Source organism: Lissotriton vulgaris, chromosome 12, assembly GCF_964263255.1.
Source record: "Lissotriton vulgaris chromosome 12, aLisVul1.2, whole genome shotgun sequence".
NCBI lineage: Eukaryota > Metazoa > Chordata > Amphibia > Caudata > Salamandridae > Lissotriton > Lissotriton vulgaris.
In genome coordinates this window covers 606,092,852-606,106,994 of record NC_141700.1, presented here as the reverse complement: position 1 = coordinate 606,106,994, position 14,143 = coordinate 606,092,852, and the positions used below count along the sequence as shown (strand labels likewise).

Genomic DNA, 14,143 nt, shown 5'->3' with positions numbered 1-14,143 from the left:
CAAACTGAGCATTTTCCCATAGATAATGCTTTCAATGAGATGTTGCAGATGGGAACTGCTGGCGTTTAGCACAGCATTCCCAGTCGTAGGTTTGCGATGGAGCTTGGTTTCCAAGTTGCCTTTTGAGGTAAATACCTCTATATGCAGGAAATACACACTGCTATTGCTGATTGTAGCTGTAAATTTTAAATTCAGTTGATTGGTGTTCAGCATTTCAATAAACTGTTCAGCTTCTGACATAGTACCCTCCTGTACTACAAAAAGGTCATCTATAAACCTCCACCATGCCTTAATGTTGTGGTTGACATGATGACTAAGGACCAGCTCCTCCCTCCATCCCATGTGTAGATAGATATATCTCATTACACCCTACCTCCCCACAAGACAGTTGCGCTCCACCTCTGCAAATCTAGCTATTGTGCCGCCAATAAAGAAATCAAGGTCAGGAGGCCGCTCTTTCTCCTACAATGTAGCTAAGAGGTGGAACGCTCTGCCCCAACATCTTAGATCTAATCCTAATATTCTCTCCTTTCGCAAACAGCTGAAAACGCTCCTATTCACTACTTAATGATGGAGCTGAACCTGCCTCTTTCTAACCCAAACCTCAGATGGTATGCTTAGCGCTAAGCATACCATGCTTAGCTTAGTAGCCAAGATAAGCATACCATGCTTAGCTTAGTAGCCAAGATATATGGAGTCTACCTTAGACTCCATATATCTTGGCTACTCCCCCACGCCACCTGGAACACATGGAAGGGCTCAGCCAGTAGCTTCCCCGGGGAATCGCTGAGGGAAAAGGTGCAGAACACGAGAGAAACGGGGGGCTTGGACCCAATCTTGAACAAAAGATCCAGGACCAATGCAGAGCACTACAGACAGCGGCTGAAATAAACAACACCCACCCAAAGGGGGTTGGTTTCCGGCAAGAGCCTTGAGGCCTGTGGTAGTGATGACGAATCTGTAGAAGCGACCTCTTCCTCCCTGGACTCCATTGCACCACCTGAAGTAATGCCGTAGACAGCAGACAATATAATATAACTGCATATGGAAGACTAGACTGTTGCCGGCATTTGTTCAGACTCTGGGGACAAGCAAGTAACGCTAAATTGTGCTCAGTACATGTGCAATTAGTAATTCCTTTCTGCATGACAGATATATACTGCAATGTGAACATTTTAAACATCGATGAACAATCTAAGAATTTTGCAGTCTTCAAGAAATCTTTTCAATATTTCAAATGCACTTGTCAAACATGGACACTGTAATTGGTGGTCTATGGACCAATCAGGTAATCCAGCCTGGGCTAAAAAAAAGCATATGACCCCTAAAATTGTTTGATGGAAGCCTCAATGTGATCAAGGCTGGAAGGTAAAGCTGAAATGTGTAAGGTCTCGGGTGAGTGTTTCATAGCAAAATTGCCACCTTGTCTCCGCTGTTTTGAATAAAGTGTTTGAAAGTCCTTTCGCCCAGGAGTTGTCGCCTTTCTGTGAAAGGGATGTGTGGTGATATATATGAATGAATGAATGAACTCCGATTTATAGAGCGCACGTAGCTGCCCTGAGGCGTCCAAGCGCTAAGCATACCATCTGAGGTTTGGGTTAGAAAGAGGCAGGTTCAGCTCCATCATTAAGTAGTGAATAGGAGCGTTTTCAGCTGTTTGCGAAAGGAGAGAATATTAGGATTAGATCTAAGATGTTGGGGCAGAACGTTCCACCTCTTAGCTACATTGTAGGAGAAAGAGCGGCCTCCTGACCTTGATTTCTTTATTGGCGGCACAATAGCTAGATTTGCAGAGGTGGAGCGCAACTGTCTTGTGGGGAGGTAGGGTGTAATGAGATATATCTATCTACACATGGGATGGTGGGAGGAGCTGGTCCTTAGTCATCATGTCAACCACAACATTAAGGCATGGTGGAGGTTTATAGATGACCTTTTTGTAGTACAGGAGGGTACTATGTCAGAAGCTGAACAGTTTATTGAAATGCTGAACACCAATCAACTGAATTTAACATTTACAGCCACAATCAGCAATAGCAGTGTGTATTTCCTGCATATAGAGGTATTTACCTCAAAAGGCAACTTGGAAACCAAGCTCCATCGCAAACCTACGACTGGGAATGCTGTGCTAAACGCCAGCAGTTCCCATCTGCAACATCTCATTGAAAGCATTATCTATGGGAAAATGCTCAGTTTGAAGAGGATTTGCAGTTTCGAACATGATTTAAAATCAGCCCAAGAGAACAGTAAAAGGAGATTTTTGGAGAGGGGCTATAGTAAGAAATGCGTAGAGGCAGCCATTACCAAAAGTAACAATATTCCGAGAGAACTACTCCTACAGGAAAAGAACAGGGATGAGACTCCTAAAGGTCATGAAGTTGAGGCATTCAGGTTTATCCTTCAGTACAGTAGACAGGAGAAATCTATAAGAAAATTAATAAGGACAAATTGGCATCTTGTATTAGGGGATCTTATTATTGGCCATCTTTTGCAGAATAGACCAGCCATTCCCTTTAGCAGAGCACCTTCGATGAAGGACACCGTGGTACAAAATGAACCAGGTGGCAAGCTGAAGGGTAATTGGCTGAGTCAAAGAAAAGGCTTCTTCATATGCAAGGTATGTAAGGCCTGTCAGCACGGGGTCAATACAACCACCTACAAGACACCATATAATGCACAAATTATTACTATACAAAAATCTCTCACTTGCAAAACGGACCATGTGGTGTACGTGTTTGAATGTCCCTGCAAATTAAGATACGTAGGGAGCACAATTTTGCAGGGGCACAAAAGAGTGCTCCAACACTTGCGCGCCATTAAAAATAATGACCAATCATACACGGTGGCCCGACATTTCAATGAAGTACATGAGCGTGACTGTATGGAACTGAAATATTTTTTAATTGACAGTGTCCCCGCAAAAAAAAAGAGGAGGGGACAGAATAAGAGCCCACAGAAAAATGGAGATGTAATACATTTTAAACTTAGATACTAAGCATCCAATGGGGCTCAATGCCACTGATGAATTGCACACCTGTTTGTAAGATGGGGTAATTTTACATCCTGCTAGCTTGTCAATATAGGGTAAGTTGTTTGACATTAAATCAAAAAATAGTAAATTAGCCACAAGCTTTAATGTATTTCTATTAAGATAAATAATAATCTGCCACAAAATTCTCTATCTTTTTTATATACACGGGTAGTGGAGGTTTTAACACATATTTAAAAATAATGTTAGCTTTTTTCACATGCTGTCATATGTTTTTATAATAGGTTATCGTTTCACACAAAAAAAGTTTGTGTACACCTAAATTGCACTGGGTACTTCTTAGATGCAAGGCCCGTTCAAAAACAAAATAAATGGTCAGTAGTCAGGGAAGCATCTGTTTTTTATTATTGGCAAATGCACGAATATTGAGGGCGCCTAATTGTTTAATCTAAACTTTCTTGAAAATGAAGGATCAACAGGTATTGATACCAGGAAGTTTAACAAAAATTGGTGGATCGTATGGAAATTACAGTATATTGATTACTTGGTTTTAAACTTGTGTTCATAAAAAATTATTGAACAAGTCGAACCCAGGAAATTTCTTAACGACATTAGGATGATGTGATCTCCTCAAATAGTGGAGTACGTAAATGAAATGTTATAAAGTTAATGTCAGATAAGGTATTCCTACCCTTACTGCGCCACCCAAATATAATTTACCAGATATGTGATTTACTGCAACAAATATGAGCTAGTTTTAAAACATCTATATTTTTTTTATATATTTATGTATTTATACATTTATACATGTGTTGTTTGTCTTTATGTACGGGCTAAGTGTAACGATAAAATGCACTGTCGCTTTAACTATTTGAAAAAGAAAGAAAAAAAACTCTCCAAAAAAATGGTTTAAAATGCACCTCCTCCTTGAGTGTTGAAACGTGTCATGGCGGCTGTGGGTGTTGCGAGAACAGAATAAATACTTTAAACTATATCACTTGGATTCGTGCTTCACTTTCCAGAAGAGGTAAAGTTCAAGGTGAAGTGATCTGTGTGTGTGTGAATATATATATATATATATATATATATATATATATATATATATATATATATATATATATATATATATATATATATATATATATATATATATATATACATATCCTATAACAGTAAATATGTTTTGAATTGTAGACTGCATGTCGTACTTAAAGCTTCTTCTTAAAAATTCATTACAGCATCTATAGCACAGAGGGTATAGGGAGAAACATTATATAGTTCCCTGTAATAATCACCACAAGGGTTATAGAAGGCTGTTCCCTTCTCAGTGAAATTCCTCCTACTTTTGAGTGGGGCTGACTGCATTCCAGAGGCTTGAGCGGTAGGGGAAGAGGGTGGTGCGTAGGATGTGCGCTATGCCTATGTACTTGCCCACAGAGGACATGTAAATGCTGTTGCCCTAAACCTTTTCATTCATAGTTTTCCATAGCATAGTCAAAGATCTCTGCCTAAAAAATACATCTGTAAAGTTACTTATGGTAACTTTACAGTGATACTGTCTTGTGTAAAGGGGTGTAGACTCATAAATTCTACTACTGGGCAGAAAATTCCACCTAGAATTGGACGGTACCTCCGCGTGGACATCTTCGCCCAGTCATAGGTGCAACCCTACATATGTGTAGACCTTCAACAATCACCAGTGCAAGGTTGTACTTTACAACTCAAGCCTGACAGTTAGGCCCTCACTACAACTTCAGAATTAAATTCCGATCCCTGAACAAGAGTTAGCACAGGGATCAGAATTACGACTTGTGTGATAATGATCATACCCTTGCAGTTCTTCCCCAGAAAGATTCTGGCAAAATCTGACATTTATCAGGGGAAGGGCCTGTAAAGAAAGGCATACCATGCGGAATTTGCAGGGTTATATGCCAATATTGCTTATTATGCCTCATTTCCAAGTAGAAAACTCAAACCTATGGAAAATATCTCACACTGAGATAGCGGCATATACCACTTTATAAATACCCCATCTTATTCCAACAAACTTGTTAAAAGAAACTAAAAGTCAACCAGCGGTGGTTGGGTATGTGCTTATTAATATGCGAACGACACTTACAAAAACTGAAGGCTGAGAGGGATTACTGTTACTTGTATTTACACCCCGCTAAGCGCTTAGAGACCCCTGGGTGATAAGGCGCTCTACAAATCAAAAAAAAAATACAAATACTGTTTGTGCTTCCTCTGTAAATAGCACTAACTGTGTGGAAAAGCAAAACCTGTCTATAGCTGTCCTGAATATAGAGGTGAGATATCCCCCTTAATGATGTGCTCAAGTGTGGACTTTCAGCAATCAGTGTTAATATGGTGGGCTGCTAGGTGGCATAGTTCTTATGGTGCTCTAGCCTAGATGCCAAAATGATGGCAACACATTTTTTTTATGTCATTTCAGTGGTCAGTGCTCGACATCATCACTTCCTTTGTTATCTGAAGAGAGCACTAGAAATGCTGCAGTCAGATATCCAAAATGTAAGTCAAACCAGGCTACAAATCCCTTCCAGATTGGCCCATATCACCAGCCAGATTGCAAAACTCACTGAGGACATTAGGAACAAAACCCTGCTGCCTGATATTCCAACAACAAGGTAAAGAGTTTGCCCAAAGAACGTATTTTGAATGTTGACACATTGCTATGTTTGTGTGCTTTGGTATCAGTGCCTTTGCTCTTGTATGAAAGTCTGCTCATAAACGTTCCTAGGCATGGGCAAATCGGGCTCTGGCCCATGGCCCCCACTTTTCTAGTGGCCCCATCATTAAGCTTTCAGGACAGTCCCAGAGTGTTTAGAGATTTAAAATAACCAGTTTGTTTTTTAGCAATCCTAGACTGTCCTGTCTGCACAACACCCACCTGAGAGATAGTGGGAGATATGCCTGCTAGATTCTGGTTAGATTTAGCAAGTGCTTTAACCTTCCCAGCTAGACAGATCTTTGTCTGTATGCTGCATGTGCCACATACGGTGTTGTAAATTTTGGTATTGTGTGCTCCCTCTGAGGCTGCATCATCCTTGTGGAGCTGTTGCCAGATTGGTGCTATAATAGCTCACTGTCACCTAACTCTGAATACCAGTCCAATGCAGTCCAATAAAGAAAAGCAACCATCTGCACCATATGTCCGAACGGTACTGATCAACTAGCCACATCGCACATTGTGGATAGAAGGGTGAGATCACTGGTCTTTCTGCCTATCTAGTATCGGATCTTTCATAGATTCTCATGCTTGAATCATTCCCTGTTGTCAAAGTGGGAGTCCCACAGTATTATAGTAAAGCAGTATTTATCACTGTTATAGGCTATAATGGCAATAGGCCATCAGTTTAATAGCCTATCTATAACCAAGCAGGTGCTAGCGCCCTTTAGAACACTCCTCAGAGAGGCTGATTCCCTCAGATTTTCACCACATGTTGTATGTGAAGGGAGTCTTCCTGAGCTCTGCTCGGTTTATTCTACTTCAACAATGTCTGAGACTAAAGGCCATTTCCGACCCTGAAAGACCTGTGGGGAGACAAGATTGCACATGGCTGACCCACATAAGGCTTGTCTTTATTGCCTCTACCCTCAACACAAGGTAAAGGAGTGGAAAATATGTTGTATATTTTCCTTCTTCAAGACCTTGAGAAACAGGGAGGGGAGGCTTCTTTTAGGGCTTCAAAAGTAAAAAAAACTCAGAGGTCATCTTCTGAGGAAGATAGCGATGCCTCTTCAAAGTCTTGCAAAAGATTAAGATCCCAGGCTGGGACCTCTGAGGAGAGCAGAAAACCCCTTAGAACTTTCCACTAGACAAAAACGGACACTAACAAGGGGAAATAGAAACAATTCCCCTCACAAACAGCATTGTCTTGAGTCAACTACATCTTCTAACAAGGCAGAGATCATCCTCAGTCTTCTTGTTCAGATCTGTTGACAACAAGGCATAAATCTTCTCTCTCAGCCCCCCTGACAGCATGACCACGGTCGACCGCAAGATGGTCGACGACAACTGTGACTACTGTCTCATTTTTGAGACTCAACTGCAAAGACAGCACAAGCAGCCATAGATGGTCTCATTCCATTGACGAAGAATATAGCGTCAATGAAGACCTCATCGACGACCCCGTTGATGACGATCCTGTCAACGATACCACTGTCGATGAAGACCCCTTCACGTCGACTTAGTTGACTATGTTCTTTCTACCATGACTCAGTCGACAATTTCTCTGTTTACGATAACTGCATCCCCGTCTACAACAATTCAATCTACAAAGGGCACAATGTCCACAAAGCATAAAACCTACGTTGCTCTGATGACGATGCCACCGTCGTCGAGAATTAAAATTACAAACAAATATCAAAGACCTCTTTGCGGCCTGTGGTTACTTTACTCAGGAAGGTGTCACCTCAACCTCCAAGTCAACTACTGGGCCTAGAGGAGTCAAGGATGAAGGCCCCTTTGGAAGTGCTCATAGCCTATCATAGCTCCAGGTCAAGTATTCCAGGAAGAAGCTGACTTCAACGACGAAGGCCATTACTATCAGGGGTCTTATCCTCCTCCTCCTCCTCAGAGGCATCGTGAAGGGTTCAAGTACTATTGTAATCCTCCACTCAGACAGGACGAAGTACAGATGCCAAAATCTTTGGTTCAGAATCTCTAGGCTACGCTTATGGACTATAGGAAACGGTTTCCTGATCTTCCTACAGATTAGCCTGTTGCCTCACCTCAACCTGCTTCTCCATTAACCCCACCAATTCCTCCACCTTACACTCCTGGGATGATACCCATTTCTCGCATTGCACAACCACTAAGAGACAATCAATTGTCATCTGATGACAATAGAGAAGAAGGCAAGATTTCCAAACCTCAGCCTCCACCAAATGATTGGGACAACTAGGTCATACCCACTCTGTCTGTTGATTCACCTCCAGAAGACAGTCTGAGGTTTTCATAATCTAATGGATATGGGGGCGATTTCACCTTCCCATTTCTGTCAAACAGTCCAACTGTTTCCTCCATTACTTTAAGAAACAAACTAGGAAGTCAGTTCTGTCCATACCTATTATAGATTGCATCTGTCAAGAGAGAGTGAAAATCATGAAAAACCCTACTATAGTAGCGACTCTCCTGCCATGTATTGATAAAAAGTACAGGGCTCCAGAGGATTCCCTTGCATGCCTGACAGGACACCCCAAACTAGATTCAGTAATTTCTCAAGCAACAGAGAGGCCCCCCAAAACCCCAACTGCACATATACCAGACAAAGAAGGACAACGCTTAGATAACATAGGCAAAAGTTTTTCCTCCATGCCGGCCATCCCCGTTACTACGGCCAACTCCCTGTCTATATTGGGTTGCTATGATCGGCAAATGTGGTTGGACATTGTTCCCTCATCAACCTTATGCCTGAAGACAGAAGATCTGAGGCCAAGAAAATGTTGCAGGAAGGCGAGCGCACCTCCAAAAAGGTACTAGTTTGCATCATGGACATTAACTACATTGGCTTCTGCCAGCTAGTGGAGGCAGCAGTTTTAGGATGTCAAGGATGGCTTAAGGCAACCTCATTTTGTCTTGAAGTTCAGTCTGAGATCCTCGAGATTGCCTATGATGGGCACACACTATTTGGCAAGCATATCAATGATGTCCTCCTAGCCATTAAAACTGATACCGACCTAACCAAATCCCTCTACACCCTCCAGTACATGAAGTTGCCCTTTCGGGGTTGCGTGGCCAAGGTTTCTCAACATACAGGAGTGTTTATCTGTGCTCCCAATCATACCAGACCAACCAGCCCCACCTGCCTATCAACAACAGACATATCGTCAACTATCCCTATCAACCCATGCAAGGCAAGGTCCTCGCAGAAAACCACCACCCCAGAGCAGGGATACAGGCCACAAATAGTGACCTCGACCAGGTATCAGCTACATCACCTCCATCTCATTCCGCAGGTGAGAACATCTACAACTACCTACTGCAATGGAGAAACATCACATCGTACATATGCTTATTAGACCTAGTTATCTTTGGCCATACCCTGGGGTTTACAGAAAGACCACAAAGCACTCCGCCAAGGGGAGCTCACACCCATCTTTCTTCACTTATTGAAATAGAAGGCCCTCATTATGCTTACATGTATTTTTGCATCTGAAAGAGACACGTTAGTGATAGATTCCTTACCTTAGAATATCCCCAGGCGTCAGACTGGATCCAGAATTTTTTGCGTAGCAGTACCCTTGCGCGTCGGTAGGCGTCGTCTGCGGCTCCGCGTCCGTCGTGGGCGCCATGATGACGTCATCAGAGTACTTAGACGCAGCCTCCGCGTGCTGACGTCAGTTCTTCTTTTTTCCGCGCCAGCAAGCGCAGATCTGGAAAAAGCAGTACTTTAGTCACTTTTTGACTAGACTTTTTGATCCCTTTTGATCATTTTTCTTGAGTCTTGCGACTCCGGACGGTGCCGATAGGGATGCCAGGTTTCAAGCCTTGTGAGGATTGCGACCGACTGATGTCGGTCACCGACCCTCACCGTCGGTGTCTCCACTGTCTCGGCGTCGACCACGACAACAAGACCTGCCCCGACTGCCGGGCCCTGATTTGGAAAGCTAGGCGGGAGCGGTCCCGCAAGCAACTCGAACTCCGACAGTCGGCCCCGCGCTGCGAGAGGTCCCGGTCCCACCGGAGGTCGAGGGACAGGTTCCACGGTAGAAGCCATCACAGCTCCGAGAGTCGACATCACTCCTCCGGGTCGAAGTCATCGTCAGGTAAGCACAAGAAGTCGAAGAGATGTCATCGCTCTTCTAACTCCCCCCGACGCTCGCGCTACGCTGCCGGGGGTTCGGGTGACACCGCCCACGCGGCTCCGTCGGAGTCGCGGCCTGCTCCACACCCTCCGGTCCCTGGGCAGAACACGACGCCGGGGGAGATCGAGCGTTTCCTCAGGGCCATGAGGTCCCTCTCTAAAGACCTCACCGGCGCCGGTCCCTCAGGTGTCACCTCCGGCGCCGTCCTCGGGCAGCGCCGTCCCCGATGCCTCCCTCGCTCCGGTTCCGGCGTCGGAACGGCGCCGCTTTTGACGCCGCTGGACGCCGCTTTTGATGCTACTTGGGGAGTTTACCTTCTATGAACTGGCCCCATTGTTTGACAACCCTGATTATCAGGGGATGGGTGATGAGGAGTATTGGTAGGGGTCTGAGGACCCTCTGACCCGAGAGTGTCAGTCTCAAGTGGACTTGACAGGTGGACTTGGGGATGCCAGTGGTCTGGACACCTCACCAGACACTGGCTTTGTCTCGCCTCCTACCGTGGCTACGGAGGAGGGGGCAACCTACAGTGTGGTGTTGATGAGGGCAACCAAGGCCTTGGTCCTTGAGCTCCCCGTCACGGCCGTGAGGACTAACCTCCTCACTGAGGTCCTTAAACCGCAGTCAAGCTTTGCCGAGCCTCTGCTGCCGTTTAATGAGGCCTGGACCGACGTTCTTATGGGCACTTGGTTCAGGCCCGCTACGGGTTCGACCGTAGATAGGAACGTTACCAGATGCCACCGCCTGGCTCCTGGTGACCCATGTTTCCTGTCCACCCACCCCACTCACGAGAGTCTGGTCATCTAGGCTTTGAATTCCCAGACCGCATTCCCGTCGGCTCCACAAGACAGGGAATACAAGAGGTATGAGCAGTACGGCAAAAAGGTATTCTCATCCCTTAGTCTGGGACTGCGGTCTTCCAACACCGCATGCCTCTTGGGCTGCTACACCCACTCTCTGTGGGACACGGTCACGGAATTGCTGCCAGAGTGTCCGTTGGAGGTACGGGCCAAACTCGGCCAAGCCCTTGTGGAAGGCCAGGATGCAGCAAAATATTCTATCCGGTGTGGATACCACCGACTCACTAGGCAGAGCGATGGCAACGACGGTGGCGATTCGTCACCACGCCTGGTTGGGGTCCGCCAACTTTTCGGCTGATGTCCAGAATACACTGATGGACATGCCGTTTGATGGCCGTCGCCTTTTTGGCGACAAGGCAGACCATGCGCTTGAGCGCTTTAAGGACTCCAGGGCTACGGCAAAGTCCTTGGACCTTTCGGCCCCGCGCCAGCAAACGGGTGCCTTTTGCTCCTTTCGTGGCCAAGGAAGGGGCGCCTCCACATGTGCTGCCAGCCACGCACCGCAGACTAACATCCATTGCGGTGGCGGCCGTGGAAATCGCAGTGGAGGTGGTCGAGGACAACGGCGAGGCCAGTCCACACCCTCCCCCGCAGCATCCGCCTCAAAACCCTCCTAGTCCGTGCTTTTCGGCCCATGTGACGCTAGTGGGGGGCAGGGTTCGCCATCACCACTACCACTGGCGCACTGTCACATCGGACAGGTGGATGCTGCAAATCGTCCGAAGGGGCTACTCCCTCCCCTTTGAGCCGACCCCTCAAGCCATGCCACCGCAACTCCACCGCGTATCGCGGGATCTTTTGCAGCTTCTGCAGGAGGAAGTTTCGGCCCTCTTGGCCAAGGGGGCCATCGAGTGCGTTTCTGGGCCAGAAGTAGGATGTGGTTGCTACTCCCACTACTTTCTGGTACCCAAGAAGGGCAATGGGGCCCTACGCCCTATCTTGGACCTACGGAACGTCAACGGCTTCCTCCGGAAGGAGAAGTTCAAAATGCTGACTCTAGCTCAGGTCTTAGCTGCCCTGGACCCAGGAGACTGGATGGTAGCGTTGGACTTGCAGGACGCTTATTACCACATCCCCGTCCTGCCGGCCCACCGGCGCTACCTGCGGTTCACGGTAGGCCACGAGCACTTTCAGTTTACTTTGCTCCCCTTCGGCCTTACCAGCGCCCCAAGGGTGTTCACGAAAGCTCATCTGCGCATGTTAGGGGTCTCTGGTCTCCGACGTAGTCCCGGCTCCATATCAACCTTTTGGAGCTGCGGGCGATTCGTCTAGCACTGAAGGCATTCCTCCCCTCTGTACGAGGGAGTGTAGTGCAGGTGTTCACGGACAACACCACCGCCATGTGGTACTGCAACAAACAGGGCGGGTGGGGGCGTGGACCCTTTGCCAGGAGGCTCTGCGCCTTTGGCAGTGGCTGGAACATCAGGGTGTGACCCTGGTGGTTCAACACCTGGCAGGTTCTCTGAACGCCAGGGCGGACGAACTCAGCCGCCGGTGCATGATGGATCACGAATGGCGTCTGAACTCCGACGTGGCGCAAGGCCTCTTTCAGCAGTGGGGAGAGCCTTGGTTAGATCTATTCGCCACCGAAGAGAACGCGCAATGTCATCAGTTCTGCGCATTGGAATTTCCAAGGCGGCACTCGCTTGGAAACGCTTTTTGGCGCGAGTGGAGTTGCGGTCTGTTGTACGCCTTTCCGCCTATACCACTTCTGCCCAGAGTGATGAAGAAGATCAAGCGCGACCGGGCACAAGTCTTCCTTGTGGCTCCGGACTGGGCACGAAGGTACTGGTATCCCGAGCTACTCGGTATGTCAGTCGTTCCCCCGGTTCGTCCGCCTCTTCAGGAGGACCTTCTGTCGCAGCAGCAGGGGACGGTCCTCCACCCGAATCTGTCCAGTCTCCACCTCCATGCTTGGAGATTGAGCGGCGACAGTTGTGGCCATTTGACTTGCCTCCTGAAGTCTGTAACCTCATTCTGGCAGCCAGGCGTCCCTCCACAAAGTCGGTATAGGCCTCCAGGTGGAACAGATTTGTGGCATGGTGCACAGCAAAGGCTGTGGATCCTCTCTCTGCCCCTCTCCCTGAGGTTCTTCTCTTCCTTCTTTCTCTTACCCAGCAGGGCTCCGGTCTGGGCACTATCAAGGGCTATCTTTGTGCCCTTTCAGCCTTCCTAAGGCCGCCTGATCAACCATCTTTGTTCAAGTCCCCTGTTGTTAATCGATTCCTGAAAGGCATCACACACACGTTTCCACCTGTTCCCTTTGTGATGCCTCAGTGGGACTTGAACCTGGTTCTTACTTTTCTGATGTGCGCTCCCTTTGAGCCACTTCACAACTGTCCTATCCGCCTTCTTACTCTGAAGACTGCTTTCCTGGTTGCCATCACCTCTGCCAGGAGAGTGAGTGAGCTCCAGGCTCTATCCTCTAAACCTCCTTTCCTTTCTGTCCATCCGTACAAGGTTGTGTTGCGAACAAAACCCTCTTTCCTGCCTAAGGTAGTCACAGCCTTCCACATCGGGCAGTCTATCCCCTTGCCCACCTTCTTTCCGCCTCCGCATCCCTCAAAGGAGGATGAGCGGCTCCACCGTCTGGACCCAAAACGAGCGCTTTCATTCTATTTGGATCGCACACGCCAGTTCCGGGTGGATGACCAACTCTTTGTTGGTTACGTGGGCGCTAAAAAAGGATGGGCCGTGCACAAACGGACCATCTCTCGGTGGATCGTGTTGTGCATCCAAGCGTGCTACTCTTTGGCTAAAAAGGAATCTCCTGCTGGGCTGAGGGCCCATTCCACTCAGGCCACGGCGACTACTACTGCCCTGGGCCGAGAAGTCCCCTTGCAGGACATATGTCAGGCAGCTACGTGGGCCTCGCTGCACACGTTCGCAAGACACTACTACCTGGACAGCCAAGTCCGGAGGGATGGCTTCTCTGGCCGTTCAGTCCTCCAGGACTTTCTGGTGTGATTATTGGTTCGCAGACCCACCACCGGGGTTGGTATTGCTGGGGTATCTATTCTAAGGTAAGGAATCTATCACTAATGTGTCTCTTTCAGATGCACAAGTTACTACTTGTGTAACAATATATCTGTAAGAGACATTAGTTAGTGATAGATTCCTTACCGACGCACCCATCCTCCCCATTTTGCGAACCGATATCTAGGGTTAAGGTCATCCCCTTTCAGGGCCCTAGTTTCAATGGCACCAGTGTTGGTTTTTAGCATGGCTCTGCGTTTCTGGGGCGGAAAAGCTGTGTCTAAGAACTGACGTCAGCACGAGGAGGCGGCGTCTTAGCACTCCGATGACGTCATCACGGCGCCCCCGACGACGGACGCGGAGCCGCAGACGACGCCTACCGACGCAAGGGTACTGCTACGTAAAGATTTCCAGATCCAGTCTGACGCCTGGGGATAGTCTAAGGTAAGGAATCTTTCACTAACTAATGTCTCTTACAGATATATCGTTACAC

The 14,143-nt window shown here is 47.3% G+C and overlaps 1 protein-coding gene across 1 annotated transcript in view; it reads left to right on the top strand.

Moving 5' to 3' along the window:
• PKD1L3 (polycystin 1 like 3, transient receptor potential channel interacting) overlaps positions 1–14,143 on the top strand; it is a 1,100,724-nt gene that overhangs the window by 587,783 nt on the left and 498,798 nt on the right. Inside the window, exon 19 of the mRNA XM_086945530.1 lies at positions 5,439–5,631. Coding sequence (XP_086801656.1) covers positions 5,439–5,631 — 193 coding nt within the window. The remainder of the gene's footprint in view (positions 1–5,438; positions 5,632–14,143) is intronic.